The sequence below is a fragment of the Trachypithecus francoisi genome, unplaced genomic scaffold (genome assembly GCF_009764315.1).
Source record: "Trachypithecus francoisi isolate TF-2019V2 unplaced genomic scaffold, Tfra_2.0 Lachesis_group20, whole genome shotgun sequence".
In the NCBI taxonomy this organism is placed as follows: domain Eukaryota; kingdom Metazoa; phylum Chordata; class Mammalia; order Primates; family Cercopithecidae; genus Trachypithecus; species Trachypithecus francoisi.
The window spans coordinates 21,213,836-21,231,011 of NW_022681466.1; the positions used below are offsets into that span (position 1 = coordinate 21,213,836).

At 51.2% G+C, this 17,176-nt stretch overlaps 1 protein-coding gene across 4 annotated transcripts in view; it reads left to right on the forward strand.

Annotated features, from left to right (window-relative positions):
* The window catches only part of PLXDC1 (plexin domain containing 1), a 90,095-nt gene that overhangs the window by 56,998 nt on the left and 15,921 nt on the right, over positions 1-17,176 (forward strand). For all 4 annotated transcript variants that reach the window (XM_033183224.1, XM_033183225.1, XM_033183222.1 and 1 more), the window contains exons 8-9: positions 11,494-11,589; positions 16,301-16,382. In XM_033183224.1, coding sequence (XP_033039115.1) covers positions 11,494-11,589; positions 16,301-16,382 — 178 coding nt within the window. The remainder of the gene's footprint in view (positions 1-11,493; positions 11,590-16,300; positions 16,383-17,176) is intronic.

Sequence of the window (17,176 nt, forward strand, 5' to 3'; positions counted from 1 at the left end):
GGGTTCCCTGAACATGCGAAGGGCTGTCCACATCGCTATGACAGTCTGCTTGTATAAAACGCCTCTTACTCCAATCTTTTTTACTGCTTGGCACCATTCTCCCTATCCAGCAGCCCAGGTCAGATGCTGTGCAAATAACCACTCCACCATGCAGTGGAATTCACGGCTTCCTCTTCTTTCCCCCAGCACTTCGCTGATACTTTTTTCTTCTTCTTCTTTTCTTTCTAGTGGTGGTGAGAACAAATGCTGATACTCTCAATGTAGAACTTGTCATCCTCCCCAACTAGGTGTGAATTCCTTGGGGGCTCTCTATGGCCCCCAGCAGCGAGCCCAGTGGGCAGGCACTAAAATTTTTAGAAAATGAATAACTACAAGAAAGTGGACCTAGTTGCTGGGGTTAGGGCACCACTGAAGGAAATGGACATAGCATAGACCTTGTCCTCTGCTCTGTTGTGACTCTAGGTAAGAACAGGGACCTGATACCACTTGAGTCTGGGAGTTGAGTGTTTTGGAAATTGCATCCCTTTTTGTCAGAGGTTTTTAGCTTACGGGAACAGGCATAAAATTCAGGAAGTCTGGGAATCTTAAGATTGTATATGGAATTTTTATTTTTTTTTTTGAGATGGAGTTTCACTCTTGTTGCCCAGGCTGGAGTGCAACGGTGTGCAATCTTGGCTCATTGCAACCTCCACCTCCTGGGTTCAAGCAATTCTCCTGTCTCAGTCTCTGGAGTAGCTGGGATTACAGGTGCCCACCACCCCATCTGGCTAATTTTTGTATTTTTTAGCAGAGACGGGGTTTCACCATGTTGGCCAGGCTGGTCCCGAATTCCTGACCTCAGGTGATCTGCCCACCTTGGCCTCCCAAAGTGTTGGGATTACAGGTGTGAACCATTGCACCTGGCTTTTTTTTTTTTTTTTTTTTTTGACAGACAGGGTCTTGCTCTATCACTCAGGCTGAAGTGCAGTAGCACAATCATAGCTCACTGCAGCCTCAACTTTCTGGGCTTAAGTGATCCTCCTGCCTCAGCCTCCTGAGTAGCTGAGACTATAGGTGTGCACCACCATGCCTGGCTTATTTATTTATTTATTATTTGTAAAGACAAGCTCTCACTATGTTGCCTAGGGTGATATTGAATTCCTAAGCTCAAGCCATCCTCCCTCTTTGGCCTCCCAAAGTGCTGAGACTTGAGCCATCGTGTGAGGCCTGTATGTGGAGTATTGAAATGCAAGTGGAACATATTCACATCCATGCTTTTTTCTGGAACAGTATCCGTGGCCCTCATTGGGGTTTAAAATGAGCCACAGCCTCTGCTCCAGGGGAGGAATGGCTTTTATGTGACTGAGAGGTCAGATGACTTTGGGTCTCACATTCAATCCGGCAAGCAGGGAATTTGTTTGGATTAGGTTGAGCTGCAGGTAATAGTAAACCCCCAATGATCATGGCTTAAAGGAAACAGAAGTTCAGGAAGAGCTATCTGGTCTGCAGACCCCATGATTACCATCGATTATCCTGTTGACCAAGCCCACCTGATCATAAAGAATGGGTGGCGTCACTGTCCTTGTGCCCAGGTTTGACTCCTCCCTGCCTGGGGCAATGTGAGGAGGGGAGCTTGATTCCTCACTTTTTAGGACTCCCCAGCCACTGAACCCTGTCTGGGGGAAACTGTCCTCCCCCAGGTTCTAAACACTAATTCTCCTCCCCTAGGTTCTAAACACTAACTCTCCTCCCCCAGGTTCTAAACACTTTCCTCCCCACCCCTGCTAGGCGAGGGGATGGGAGGTGCCATGGGGAGGACTCTTCACAGCTTCACCCCTGTGGGAGAGGGTAGGAGAGGCTGAAAACCACAAGAGTTCTTACCAGTACTTCCTCATACAAAATCTTCCGCAGGCTTTTCAGCAGAGTCTGCAAAGCATCTTTGGTGAAAAGAAAAGTCATGTGCAATTAGCAGCATCTGTTTGCAGAGGCACTCAAAACACACAGGGCAGTGTGTCTGCTGTGTGACTGGAGAGACCGCGAGAAATCAGTATTATTTCCTCTGTTCGTTTGCTTAAGAAACTCTTTATTTCATGGTTAGTAGAAAAGCAACTTTAGCATTGCCAACATCAAAACTGACAGGGATTCTGAATCAGTGGGATCAGTTAATGAGGATTTTCTTACAAAGAGCTCCAGAATGTAGCCTGCCCCTTGGCTGGCCCCGAACGGCCTCGGACGGCCCCGATTGGCCTTGGACGGCCCCCACATGCTGTTCCTCCTCCTTTGCCGGAACTTTCCTGTCCTTTCCGAGGCAGACTTGAGTCCAGATATATGTCAGGGCCTGAGCTGTGTGTGTGCCTTCCTGCCAGGCTGCAGGTAAGGGAGGGGTGGGTCTCAGAGCTGGCTGCAGAAGGGATCTAGGAGCAGCCATGTGAGGAAGTAGGGGCAGGGAGAAGCTGAGGATCTGGCTGATTTTGCCTTTTCTGATAAAGAATCCTTTAAAGTGCCCTTCGTTGAAAGTTTTTAATCCATCTGGGGGCCCATCCTTCCCTTTTTTCCCTTCTCACTTCTGTTTTTCCCACTACTCTGCTCCAATTCATTTCTGGCCTCTTCTTTCTCTGTCCTTTTCTGCTTTGCTTCAACACTGAGGGACCCTCCTACTCCTCCCCCTGGGCTGAAAGCTCCGTGGGGCAGGGTCCCCTGCTGGGGCTCGACTTGTGATGATTGAATGAATAATCACATGAGCCAAGGAACAAAAGAATGCATGAATGAAGACTTTTTCCCAATCCAACCTCTTAGATTTTTTTATATGGTAACCACCCATTCCAGGGTGGTTCGACCTTTCCTCTCCTAACTTCTTCTGGCCAAGCCAGCGCTCTCCCACTGGCATCTGGCACTGAAACACAAAGGGACATGCAAACTTCTCACTTGAACCATTAACATTCCTTGTTTGGGGCCAGGCACGGTGGCTACGCCTATAATCCCAGCACTTTGAGAGGCCGATGCGGGTGGATCGTTTGAGGCCAGGAGTTCGAGACCAGCCTGGCCAAGATGGTGAAACCCCATCTCTACTAAAAATACAGAAATCAGCCAGGTGTGGTGGTGGGCACCTGTAATCCCAGCTCCTTGGGAGGCTGAGGCAGGAGAATTGCTTGAACGCGGGAGGTGGAAGCTGCAGTGAGCCGAGATTGTGCCACTGCACTCCAGCCTGGGCGACAGAGCAAGACCCTGCCTCAAAAACAAAAACAAAAACAAAAAACACGCCCCCCCCAAAAAAAAACCAAAACCAAAAACATTTCTTGTTTGGGCAGCAGCATTTGCCAAGTCTGGACCTGAGTATTTCTGAATCTTTGATGCCTGGAAGCAGCGATAAAACAGAACGCCTTAAACTGCCAGAAATGGTGCTCTGGGGCAGCCTGCGTCTTGGTTCCAGAAAGGATCTGTTGGTCATGGAGATGGAAGTCATTGTCTTGGGCAAGCTCCAGATGTTGGTGAAACAATCGAAAACAAATAACCCAGGCAGGGGGCGTAAGGATTCTTTTATTAAAAAAATAAAAATATTACCAAACCCACACTCGAACAAGTACAACCTGGCAGTTGAAATGAGCAAATAGTTTCAATTAGAGATATAGTTCCACCCCCAACCCTCATCCCCCTTTCTGCTACCACTCAGCCTCCCCCACCACGCTGGTGTCTCTGGCTGCACCCATGTTTGGGGCACATCCCCAACTCTGCCCCCCAGCCCGGATGGTGGGGAAACCCATCCCTAGAGCCTGGCGTGAGGTTTCTAGGAGCCTTGCCTTCCCTGGCTGCCCCTGGTGTCTCTGTCCTGGAAATCAGTTCCCTTGAAAAGTCCGAGTCTCTATCTGTGCCCCACCCTGAGCACAGAGAGTCTGAGTCCCTTTATCCCTCCCATTTCCCCTTCCTTCTGATGAGGGGAAGCTCTGCCCTGCAGCCTTGCAGGTGGAGAAATCCTGAAAGCCACCTCACCTCCCGCTTTGGGCTCTAACTTAGGAGGGGGCATGTCTGTACTGTGGTCTTTGGGGGCTGTCCTTTTGAGAAAGGCAGTAATCTGTGGTGGGCTGGGGAGGAAGGGCGTGCTTCCTTTGGACTGTGGGCTGACGTTATAATAAGTTGCTGAGGTTTTCATGACTATTTGTAACCCATTCATTCACTCACAGTCATTTCTTAAGGTCCTGTTAAGTGCAAGGCCTGATGCTAGGGGATGAGGTACAGAAATGAATTCCATGGATACTCTTAGTGGAGCTTGTGGTCTAGCTGCAGGAGTGGCCAGGAGAGGAGATATTGACCGAGGGATGTAACAGGGGACACTGGACATTGCTCAGGGGGTTGTAGACTCAGAGTGGGGCAGGGTCGGGGGGCAGTAACTTTGCCTGAGAGTGGGAGAAGTCTTCAAGGAGGGGACATCATTTGAGCTGAGTCTTGAAGCATGAGGCAGTTGAAGTAAGAAATGTTGACATTGGACTCTAGAACCCATGGCCTCAGGCACCCTGGAAGTCAGGACACGGGAGACCTGGAATTTCATGTTTATTTTTGATCCCATTGCGTTTTGGTGCTGAAGGGGAAGGAGAGATGGCCCCTGGGGGTAGTGAGTGGGGATGGAGTGAGAAAGTCTGCTTTAAACTTTCCATCCTCATCTAGATGTTCCCAGGCCCCCAGCCTCACTCAGAGCCCAGGTCACCTTCTCATAGCCATTGACATCACTCAGGGGCGCCTGCAGCACAGGCGGCCTTGGTGCCACGTCTGGGCATGTGAATTACATAGAGGTGCCCATCCTCACTCCAATCTCTGTCAGATCCCACTCGTGCTTGGCGAAGGGTCTTTCTTGTGTCAAAGAGTTGTATATGTGTGTGCATATGAGTGTGTGCTCATGTGCAGGTGTGTGTTAGTCTCAGAGGGCTGGGGTGTGCACACGCGTGTACAGGGCTCTGTGGACTCCTCACCCCCTCAGCTTTCCATGGAGGGTTCCCTCCTCTAGAGCCACAGTGACTCTGTAGACACCTGGCAGTTATTGCCTGATATTTATGAGGCTTGCCATGAGGCCTCCTCTCTCAGACTTAGGATTCTTTAGGAGACAAACACACAATCATTCCATCTTTTGGATTTTGGCTTAATTATTTATTTTACTTATTTATTTTTTTTAAGATGGAGTCTTTCTCTGTCACCCAGGCTGAAGTGCAATGGTGCAATCTCGGCTCATTGCAGCTTCTGCCTCCCAGGTTCAAGCGATTCCGCTGCCTCAGCCACCTGGGTAGCTGGGATTACAGGTGCCCGCCACCATGCCTGGCTACTTTTTGTATTTTTAGTAGAGACAAGGTTTCACCATGTTGGCCAGGCTGGTCTCAAACTCCTGACCTCAGGTGATCCGCCCACCTTGACCTCCCAAAGTGCTGGGATTACAGGTGTGAGCCACCATGCTCATCTAAATTGTAAAGAGATGTGGCCTGACGTGGTGGCTCGCGCCTGTAACCCCAGCACTTTGGGAATTGGAGGCGGGAGGATTGCTTGGGGCCAGGAGTTTGCGATCAGCCTGGGCAACATAGGGAGACTCTGTCTATACCACAGAATAAAAAAAAATCACCAGGGCATGTGCCTTTGGTGGGGGAGGCGGAGCTGCGGGGAGGGACTGAAGCGGGAGAATCACTTGAGCCCAGGAAGCCAAGGTTGCAGCAAGCCGTGATTTCGCCACTACACTCCAGCTTGGCAACAGTGAGACCCTGTCTCAAACCAAACAAAACAAAACAAAAAAGAAAGAAATGTAAATGTTTCCCTTTGACTCTTTTAGAAACACAAATCAGGAAGCTCTTAGCAGGGGTGTGCTGGAGATCATGTATGCAGCTGGGTGAGAGGCGACTGAATATGGCTCTTCCTAACTCCATGTTCAGTAACTTTTTTGAAAGGGTGGCTGGAAGTCAGCCACCGTGGGAGTATTTACACCACAGAAACTGGCAACAACTGCAAGTCAGGACTCCTCTGCCCCTGCCTGCACCCCATCCCCCAGGCAGTTGTTAAATATTTATCTGCACTCACAACTTTGGTGACTTTTTGGAGCTTTAGTGGCTTTGAGCCCTGAGGTGTTTTAAAAGTCTAGCCTCTGATTTTAAAACAAAGACCGTGTGGCTTTGGGCAAATAACGTCCCCTCTCCGATCTCACTTTTCTCCTTTGTAAAGTGGGGAGAGCAGCGATGTCTGTCTGTGCACCTCAGAAAGCTCTAAGGGCAAATGAGATGGTGCAGCTCCAGGTAACCTGCAAGGCTGCGAGCTCACGGAGTGCTCTGCGCTCAGCACAGCCCCTGCACACAGCAGGTGTCCGCACCTACGTGCTGAAGGAGTCAACAAATGTGCTGCATGGTGGCGCTGTGCTCTTGTAGTTTTCTCATTTAAGTAGATGTTTTCCATTTAAGGCTGTGGCTAGGCTTGGTAAATTGTAAAGAGATGCGGCCTGTGTGGTGACTCATGCCTAGAATCTCAGCACTTTGGGAGGCTGAGGCAGGCAGATTGCTTGAGCCCGGGAGTTGGAGACCAGCCTGGGTAATACAAGGAGATCCTGTCTCTACTAAGAATGCAAAAATTAGCCAGGCATGATGGAGTGTGCCTGTAATACCAGCTACTTGGGAGGCTGAGGCAGGAGGATCACTGAGCCTGGGAGGTCAAGGCTGTGACTGCGCCTTTGCACTCCAGCCTGGGTGACAGAGCGAGACCATGTCTCTAAATAAATAAATAAATAAATAATCTAAAAGTAAAGTGTTATACAAAGTTGTATCCGTCTATGGGTTAATCTGTCTGAACCTCAGTTTCCCCTCTTATGAATGAATGGCAGGACAACGTCACTTTTTTTTTTTTTTTTTTTTGAGATAGAGTCTCACTCTGTTGCCCAGGCTGGAGTGCAGTGGTGCAATCTCAACTCACTGCAGCCTCCACCTCCCGGATTCAAGCAATTCTCCCGCCTCAGCCTCCCACGTAGCTGGGATTACAGGTGCCCACCAGCACACCTGGCTAATTTTTAAGATTTTTAGTAGAGATGGGGTTTCACCATGTTGGCCAGACTGGTTGCAAACTCCTGACCTCAGGTGATCCACCTGCCTCGGCCTCCCAAAGTGCTGAGATTACAGGTACCCAGCCAACTTGACTTCTTAACTCCTTTGCTCTCTCAACCTGATATGGCTGAGTCTCTGCAGCTGTAGCTCATCTCCTCTCTTGAAAAGCCCACACCTGCGCAGCGCTCGCCTTGGTGACCACCTGGACTCCTCGTCCCACCCACTCTGTCCAGCTGCTTTCCTGAGAAGCAGCAAGTTCCCTGATCTGCCTGAGACAGAAGGGAGGGAAACGCGGGAGGAGGCCTGGATCTCATTCTAAACCATCCAGCTCCAGTGCAGGAGTCGGGCAAAGGAAGGAGCTACAGGGCTGGAGCCGTCATCCTCCTGGTAGGAAAGGACGACCAAGGCTAAAGTCCTCTCCACCACCTCTCCCCATGGGAGTCAGTGGTTGTGTGTTGCGGGGAGACGGATTCCAAGATAAGTACTCTCTGAGCAGCCCTCAGAGGGGGTGTGGGAAATTCACCTCAGCCCCCAGGGTCCCCAGGTCCATTCACCACCTGAGCACTGCTGTACCCCACTGCTCCCATGACCTCATTCTCCAGTGGGGGCAAAAGCCAGAAACAGTAACCAGGAAGAAACAAGGGGAAGCCAGGGTGGGGGCAGTGGCATCCACAGCAGGAGACGCAGGCAGCCCGGACTGTGGGGGCGGCAGAAGAGAGGAGAGGCCTGCAGGATGACAGGTGGGAACAGGGAGTCTGGATTGCCAGCACAGCACCACAGTCAGGCCGCCTCTGTGGGCCTCCTCTCTCTTCACAGCAGCGGGGACCTGGGGGACCCATCAGAGACTTGCTGACAAGAAATATGCCATCCTAGAGAGAGAGACAGAGGGAGACAGACAGAGTAAGGACAAGAGAGAGAAAGCAATGTGTGCCATCCTTCCTCCGCATGTTTAAGTTTGTAAACATTGCTTAGGGTGGAGTTTCAGGGGTTAGAAGAGGCTGAAAATGCCCTAGAGTCTCAGCCGAGAAGAACAAAAATGCAGTCAGGGCAGAGAGAAAAGGGGCTCACATGCTTCGAGGGCTCCTGGGGTCCTCGTGCGTTACACACACAGTGTCTCCATTAATTCTCAGGACAACACCATTCGAATGGCATCACCAGCCCCATGTGTGGATGTGGCTCACTGAGTCCCTCGTCCAAGGTCACACAGGCGGTAAGGGCAGAGCCTGTCTGCCCAGCTGCGGCAACCCTAAGCCTCCTCTCCCTGTGTGCTCACTCTCCAGGGGCCGAGCTTCTCTTCCTCCATGCTCTCAGCAGTGCCCCCATCTGCTTTCCCCTTTACACTCGGCCTGGAATAGCATCTGGCCCATGGGTAGCAAGTGCACCCTCCTAGTAGCATGGGAGTGGGGGGCACTAGCATTTCAGACATAGGCCTCAGGGCTGCAGGTGCTGTTCAGCTCCAGGGGATCTTTACTGACACCAATGGCAGAGCAGCCTTCTTTTCACTGCATGGAATGACATTCCAAGGTCTTAAATGTTTCAGGGGCTGAGGTGTCCTGCAGCAGGGCAGTGTGGTGGGAAGAGAGCATGCTTTGGTGCCAGACCCACAGGGGTGCAGTCCTGGGTTAAGTAGGAGGGACTAATTCCAAGGTTAAGGATAAATAAATAATGATATACAGGTCAGGCATGGTAGCTCACACCTGTAATCCCAGCATTTTGGGAGTCTGAGGCAGGCGTATCACCTGAGGTCAGGAGTTTGGGACCAGCCTGGCCAATATGGTGAAACCCCCCTCTCTACCAAAAATACAAAATATTAGCCAGGTGTGGTGGTGGGCACCTGTAATCCCAGCTGCTCGGGAAGCTGAGGCAGGAGAATTGCTTGAACCTGGGAGGCGGTGGTTGCAGTGAGCCGAGATTATCCCACTGCACTCCAGCCTGGGTGACAGAGCGAGACTCAGTCTCAATCAATCAATCAATAAAGAGATATAGCTGAGATGCTATGTGAAACACAGACAAAACTCCTCTAGATTCCTTATAGAGAAGGCAACGTGGGGGCGGGGCACCCAACTGTGGCACGGGACGCCCACCCCTTTGTGGATGTCCCTACTCAGCTCTGCTGCCACCCTGGGAAATTTTCCTCCAAACCACCTTCAGCTGAGCAAGAAACATATGTCCCTACCTACTTCTAGTTACGAAAACTCAATTCAAACCCGCTTAAACGGAAAAGGGGGTGCACGGAGGATACTGAAGTAGCCCAAAGAACCAAAAGAAGAGCTGAACACCAGGGCAGATCCCAGAACCCCAGGGCCCAGAACACACCAGCACTTCCTGTTTCTCTCCACGAGGTGGCTTCATTCTCTGGCTTTCCCCGTGAGCCAAGAACTGTGGCCATTCATAGGCTCCAAGCTTGCATCTTCCCAGCTTCATTACCAGAGAGCAAAAGGCCTCTTGGTTACAGTTGAAAAGTCCCAGGGAAGTTCTCTGATTGGTCCAGCTCACAGCAGCTACCCAGCCCTGGACCAATCACAGGCTGGCCAGAGAGGCAGGATCATGGAAGAAGATGGCAGCTGTGGTGCAGTCCACCTGTAGGAATGGGCCGGGCACAGTACCCCAAGAGGAATGCTGCTGTTTCCAGAAGACGAAAGGGTGTTGGGCAGACCAAACACTGAGTGGCCCTTTCCTCTTGTTGGGTAACTCATTCTTAAAGCTCAACTCCTGGCTGTCTGCTTCTTATTCTTTTTTCTTTTCTTTTCTCTTTCTCTTTTCTTTCTCTCTTTCTCTCTTTCTCTTTCTTTCTTTCTTTCTTTTTCTTTCTCTTTCTCTTCTTTCTTTCTTTCTCTTTCTTGCTTGCTTCTTCTTTCTTCCTCTTTTCTTTCTTTCTTCTTTCTCTCTCTCTTTCTTTTTTTTTCAGAGTCTCGCTCTTGTCACCCAGGCTGGAGTGCAGTAGCACAACCTCAGCTGACTGCAACCTCTGCCTCCCGGGTTCAAGCGATTCTCCTGCCTCAGCCTCTCAAGTAGCTGGGATTACAGGCATGTGCTACCACACCCAGCTAATTTTTGTATTTTTAGTAGAGACAGGGTTTCTGCTAAAAACCCCATTGGCCAGGCTGGCCTTGAACTCCTGACTTCAAGTGACCCACCTGCCTCAGCCTCCCAAAGTGCTGGGATTACAGGCGCGAGCCCCCACACCCGGCTGGGCTGCCTGCCTTTCAAAGTTGAAGAGAACCAATCCCAAGTCATGGTTCCTGGGTGGGTATCGTGGCCTAGAGAGAAGTATCAGAGCACCTCAGATTGCCATTTTTTTTTTTTTTTTTTTTGAGACAGAGTCTTGCTCTGTCACCCAGGCTGGAGTGCAGTGGCTGGATCTCAGCTCACTGCAAGCTCCGCCTCCCGGGTTCACGCCATTCCCCGCCTCAGCCTCCGGAGTAGCTGGGACTACAGGCGCCCGCCACCTCGCCCGGCTAGTTTTTTGTATTTTTTGTAGAGACGGGGTTTCACCGTGTTAGCCAGGATGGTCTCGATCTCCTGACCTCGTGATCCACCCGTCTCGGCCTCCCAAAGTGCTGGGATTACAGGCTTGAGCCACCGCGCCCGGCCTCAGATTGCCATTTTAAAAGAAGCCTTTTCATCTACAATCCCAGCTTTTTCCTCCCAAGGGTGTTGTGGCAGGTGTTTCTGTCTTTCTACCCCACAGACAAGAAACGGAGGTCCAAATGACTTGCCTAAGGTTATCCAGCAAGTCGTGAGCAGAACTAGAATGAACTTGGGTCTCCTGACTCTGAGGTCCTGTGAGAAGTTTCTGCAGGGACCGAAGTAGGACTTGAGCCTGGCTCCAAGCCCTGAGCCTTGCTGGGGCATTTGTCCAGAAGGGGTGAGGTGGATGGTGGACAGCAACATGCAAAAGTCAGCCTGTCCATCTGCAGACATTCACAGAGCACTCCGTGAGGTTCAGGACCAGATGATCATGGTCTCACACATCCCCAGCCTCCAAATAGACCCTCGTGTCCACACAGTGTGGTGAGTGCAGTGGGACAGGGGGCACCTGGCCTGAGTTGAGGAAAGGAGGGAGCTGGCCAAGGAGGGCTGCTCAGGGGAAGTGGCCCTCGAGCTGGATCTGCAAGGATGAGCTAGACAGGAACAAGAGGCGGAAGAACATCTTGGGTCAGGAGAATAGCAGTTGTGAAGGTGCAGAGGCAAGGGGAAGCAAGCACGGGATCCCCTTTGTTCTGCCCCCTGGAGCAGCCAGGTCTCTGCGTTGAGTCACTTAGCCTCACACCACGATACTCTCCTCTCCAGGTCCACACCTGTCCCTGTCTCCAGCAGCACCAACATCATCCCAGGCTGCTGGGTGCACTTACTGCCTTCAGTGGCAGCAGGCTGACCTGTCAGGCTGTCTGGGAAGAGGCCTCGATGCCCTCTGCCTGTGACATGCTCCTGACAACAGGCTCTGCCTCTGTTTCAGAATCTCGGCGAAGGAGCATCTTTGAATACCACCGCATAGAGCTGGACCCCAGCAAGATCACCAGCATGTCGGCCGTGGAGTTCACCCCATTGCCAAGTGAGTAGGGGTCATTCCACCATCTCGGAAAGAGCTCTGGAGTCAAGCAGACGGGCATCAGGTCCCAGGCCCATGACTGACTCCTGTTTTGTGCAGCCATCTAACTTTTCAGGGCCTCCATCTATCTTTTGTAACCCGGGCCTGATGCCACCCCCTCCCAGAGATAGGGTAAGGGTGAGAACCACCTAGGTGGAGTTGAGCACGTTGGCCGTAGCTCTGACACTGACGGGTCCATTCCAGCCTGGGGTGGGTGAGGGCTTGATCTAGGACAGCTATTATTATTCCCACATAACTGAAACCCAGCAAAGCTGTACCTTAGAGAACACGTAGACAGCCCCTAGAAAAGGTGATCCAGGAACTGGATGGGCCCCAGTCTGTCACTGTATTCTCCTTACAGGAGGTGATGGAGGGATTTAGCAGGTGGCCTCCATAAATCATGGGGCCCTGGCCCTCTGCACCCCACTCACCCATGCTGAAGGCAGCCATGGCTGAGGCCCCACCTGCTGTTGTGGAGCCCACAGGATCCATGGTGGATGCTCTTTGGGATGGAGCTGGGACAGCTGAGAACGCGGGAAGGAGGACAAGGAGGACAGCATCATCCTTCTTGTTTTTTTTTTTTTTTTTTTGAGACAGAGTCTCACTCTGTCACCCAGGCTGGAGTGCAGTGGCGCATCTCAGCTCACTGCAAGCTCCGCCTCCCAGGTTCACGCCATTCTCCTGCCTCAGCCTCCCAAGTAGCTGGGACTACAGGTACCCGCCACCACGCCTGGCTAATTTTTTGTATTTTTAGTAGAGACGGGGCTTCACCATGTTAGCCAGGATGGTCTCAATCTCCTGACCTCGTGATCTACCCGTCTTGGCCTCCCAAATTGCTGGGATTATAGGCGTGAGCCACCGTGCCTGGCCCCTTCTTGTTTTATGAAGGTTTTCATTTCCTTTCCCATCTTGTGGTGCCCCCAGCTTCCTGCTGAAGCCATGGCCTTCTCCCTGCCTCAGTGGCATTTCTTCTTCTTCTTCTTCTTTTTTTTTTTTTTTTTGAGACAGAGTCTCACTCTGTTGCCCAGGCTGGAGTGCAGTGGTGTGATCTCAGCTCACTGCAACCTCTACCTCCCAAGTTCAAGTGATTCTTCTGCCTCAGCCCCCCAAGTGGCTGGGATTACAGGCACCCGCCACCATGCCGGGCTAATTTTTGTATTTTTAGTAGGGATGGGGTTTCACTCTGTTGGCCAGGCTGGTTTTGAACTCCTGGCCTCAACTGATCCACCTGCCTTGGCCTCACAAAGTGCTGGGATTACAGGTGTGAGCCACCACCCTCAGTTTTGGGATTTCAGGCATGAGTCACCGTGCTCAGTGTTGGAATTAATTACAGGCATGAGCAACCATGCCTGGTCTTCAGTGGCATTTCTTGCCTCTCTTTACTCCTGCTTCCTCTTCCTTGGAGGTTCTGAGAGCAGGGGATGGAGAAACAAGAGGAAGAGAAGGAGAGAGGATCTTCTTGAGTGCTAGGCCACATCTCAGACAGGGCTCAGCAGGTGTCTTTCCCTGGAGAACAGGAAGGACCCAGACACTGGAGGGTCACAAGGCTGGGACACTGTAGAGGCCACAGCCATACCCCAACCCTATCACTCTCCATCGGGGCAGAAGGCCCAGAGCCTGAGAGCCAGGGTTCCTCTAGGACTGGTGAGAGCAAACCTCAGGCTCTATGATGTGGATAAAACTGCATTTAGAAGCAAGGACATCCAAGGGCAGGACTGACTGCTTGGGCGGAAGCAGTGGAAATGTTCTGGGAATGTGTTTCTGGGACACTGTACATTTAAGGCACTTCTCACCCCTCCGGTGAATTTTGTAAGCATTTAATAGCATTCGGGCCATCTGAAATGCTGATGAGAAATAAAGGTTGGTAGGTGTTATGAAACCCCAGGAGGATCCCAGGAGTTTCTCTGTGGCTGGTTTGGCTGGAGTCTTTTTTTTTTTTTTTAAGATGGAGTCTCGCTCTGTTGCCCAGGCTGGAGCGCAGTGGCTGGATCTCACCTCACTGCAAGCTCCGCCTCCCAGGGTTCACGCCATTCCCCTGCCTCAGCCTCCCGAGTAGCTGGACTATGGGCGCCCACCACCTCGCCCCGCTAGTTTTTTGTATTTTTTAGTAGAGACGGGGTTTCACAGTGTTAGCCAGGATGGTCTCGATCTCCTGACCTCGTGATCCACCTGTCTCGGCCTCCCAAAGTGCTGGGATTACAGGCTTGAGCCACCGCGCCCGGCGGCTGGAGTCTTTTAAGGAGCCTTCAAAGTCACTGGGAGAGGCAAGGGCAGGGTTCCCTACTGGATGCAGCTGGCGAAGGAGGGGTAATGCTATCAAGGCTGTGATTTGGGTCCCTGGGAGGCCAGATAAAGAGAGAACTCTCTGCATCCCCGGCTTCTCCCTTGCCATTTGGGTGAGGGAAGGACTTGTCCACGTTACTTCAGAGGGGTGAGTGGCTTATCTCCAAGCCGTCGTATTCTGTGGCTGGTCCCTCCTGGTCCCTCTTCTAGGACAGACCCATAAAAAAGTGGCCTGGGGTGGGAGTGAGAACTGAGGCAAGGGCAGGGGAAACCCACAGTGAGACCTCAAGGCTAAGAGCTCGAACTGTATGCTCAAACAGACCTTGATTCAAACCCAGACCTCTCACTCTCAGCTCCACGACTCTCTCCAAGCCTCAGTTCCCTCCTCCATAAAATGGGGATAACAAGAGCACTTATATATTGATTCAACATACCATGTGCCAGGCACTGTTCCTGGATACACAGGGAACAGAACAGCCAGAGAGTGCTCATCCTCCTGCACAGGGCAGCCCCTGCTTCTTTCCTGCCCATGGCTCTTTCCATCCACTCTCCCAGGGCCTTCAACACCATGGCACACAAAAGGACACAGTGCCACCCACTACCAGTCTCTCCCAGAGTGACTGAAGGTGGTCACACTGTCCCCACACAGCCTCTCTCCCATTCACCAAGGGCTGGTTCCCAGCTGCCATCTTGCTGGGGCTCCACGTCACGTACATTGGCTCCTGAGTTAATGGATCACGTGAGAACTCACGCAGGAAGCAATGCATGCAATGTTGATCAAATGAGTGGTCATTTTCTGTTGTTAGTTGTCACTCTTGTGGCTATCAAGGTGTTCTGTTGCTTGTAAGATAAGCCCTTCTGCACACAGTTGTTCTGGGTGAGTGCCTGTCTCTCTTTGGAATAAAATGCATGGGCTTTGTGACAGCTACTTGCCACTCAGAGGTCATCTGGTTCATTAAACTGAGTAGCACTGGATTGCAAGTGAACAGCTCTTAAATCCAGCCCCCATGCCTACTGCACCCCCTGCCCTGCTGCTCCCCTGCCTGACCTGTGCCAGAAGGGTTCACGCACCCTCCAGCAACCTGGTCCCACTAATCTCTCTGCTCTCTGGCTCTGTCCTGCCCAGGCTGGGCCCCAGATGTCGCTCCCTCTTCATTCCTACTAATTCCAGCCCCTTCGCTCTACACAGCCTGGTAGCAGTTCTGGCTGCTGCTTGGACCATGTCTGGGCCGTTCCCCTCCTGGCTCTGCACACGGGACCTTTCTGCCTTGACTTCTTCTCCCCCAGGAGAGCTGTTCTCTCCCCATGGACCGAACATCAGGAGTGGGCAGTGAGTGCCCCCAGCAAGCACTGGGGGGCAACCAGAGCATCTTTTAAAACAATAACTATTACTGTACATATTTCAGGTATATAACATAATGCTATGGGATGCATATAGACAGTGAGAAGTTTACCATTATGAAGCAATTAGCATATCCATCATCTCACAGTTACCTAGATTTTTTGTTCTTGTGGCAAGAGCATCTAAAATCTACTCATTTAGCATGAACTCCACATACAGTACAATTTTATTACTACAGTCCTCGTGTTATACAGTAGATTCTAGCCTTGTTCATCCTACATACCTGCTACTTTGTATCCTCTGACCTTTAAAAAATCCCTTTCTAAAAACTAAAAACAAAAAGAAAAAAATAAAAATAAACAATAAAAAATAAAAAAATAAATAAACAAAACAAAAAAAAAATCCCTTTCAACCCTTTGTGGGATACACACCTGGAAGTAGCCGGGTGTGGTGGTGGGCACCTGTAATCCCAGCTACTCCGGAGGCCGAGGCAGGAGAATTGCTTACAGCACCTTGTGATTTGCCTTCATAGACCTCATGACAATTCTAATTCTGTAGTGATTTTTGATTATCTGTTTAGCGTCTGTCTCCCCATATGAGTCTAAGCCCTAAGAAGGCAGGGACTAGGTCTCACTGCTGAATCCCCAGCACCCAGTTTAGGGCCTGACCTTCTGGTGAGAAGGAAGGAAGCTAGGGAGGGAGGAAGTGAGGGAGGGAAGGAGGGCGGGGAGGCTGAGGCAGAAGGATTGCTTGAGCCCAAGAGTTCGAGGCTATAGTGAGCCATGATCAGGTCATTGCACGCCAGCCTGGGCAACACAGCGAGACCTCATCCTTTAAAAAAAAAAAAAAGAAAGAAAGAAAAGAAAAGAGAAAAAAAAGAAGTTAGGAATTGGGGCTGGTCTGGACCAAGGGAGGTGGCATTAATGACCTCAAAGGTCCCCTTGAAGTCAGGGGCCCCACAGTTCTGTAAATACCAGGAATTCAGAGTTGCACCCTTTGGAGCCCATGGAGAGGCTCAGTGCTGAATGGCCACTGCCTTCTCTCTTGCAGCCTGCCTGCAGCATAGGAGCTGTGACGCCTGCATGTCCTCGGACCTGTCCTTCAACTGCAGCTGGTGCCATGTCCTCCAGAGGTTTGTGCCCAGGGTTACCCACTGACTCCCACTGGCCGACCGTGGACGAGGGGAAGAGGGTGGTACAGCCCCGCTCCCAGCCTCAATGCCCACAGTCGGCCAACATTAGAGTATCTCTGGCCAGTGCCACTTTGATTCTTAGGACAAGAATATGGCCTGGGGGCTTCTGGAAGACCATTTAGGGATTCCAACTGCTCTGGCTCCCTCCTCACACCCAGGAGGGGAGGGTTCATCCTGGAACAGGGCTTCTCAGAGTGGTCCACAGCTATGGGCATCAGACCTCAGGCTCCAGTTAAACACACAGATTCCTGGGACCCATCCCAGACCCTCTGTATTAGGATCTCTGGGAGAGAACCCAGGAAGCTGCATTTTAACATCATGCCTCATCTGCAAACAAGTGTCAGAACTGCCAGTTCACACACAAAGTCTGGTCCAAAGACCCATGACCCCAAAACACCACCTCAAGATCTTTCTTGGGCTGCAAGGGATTTTTCTGAAGACCAGGGGTGTGGACTAAGGCATCCATGGAAAGTTGGGGGAGCTAAAAAGCTGTGTTTGCTTGCTTTTAGAAGCTCAGAAAGTTCTGGGTGAGATTCAGTTTCAGTGATAAAAGTTCTTAAATCCATCTCCTCTTCCACTCCTTGTTCTGAAATCATTTCCTCACAGATTAGACTCAGAATTCAAGCTCTATTCCCTGTCCAAGATAAATAAATGACATGAGGAGGGGAAAGGAAAAGATTTCCTTGGGGACTAGAGTTCTCATGAGAGTGGGAAGCCCTATGAACTCCAAGAGC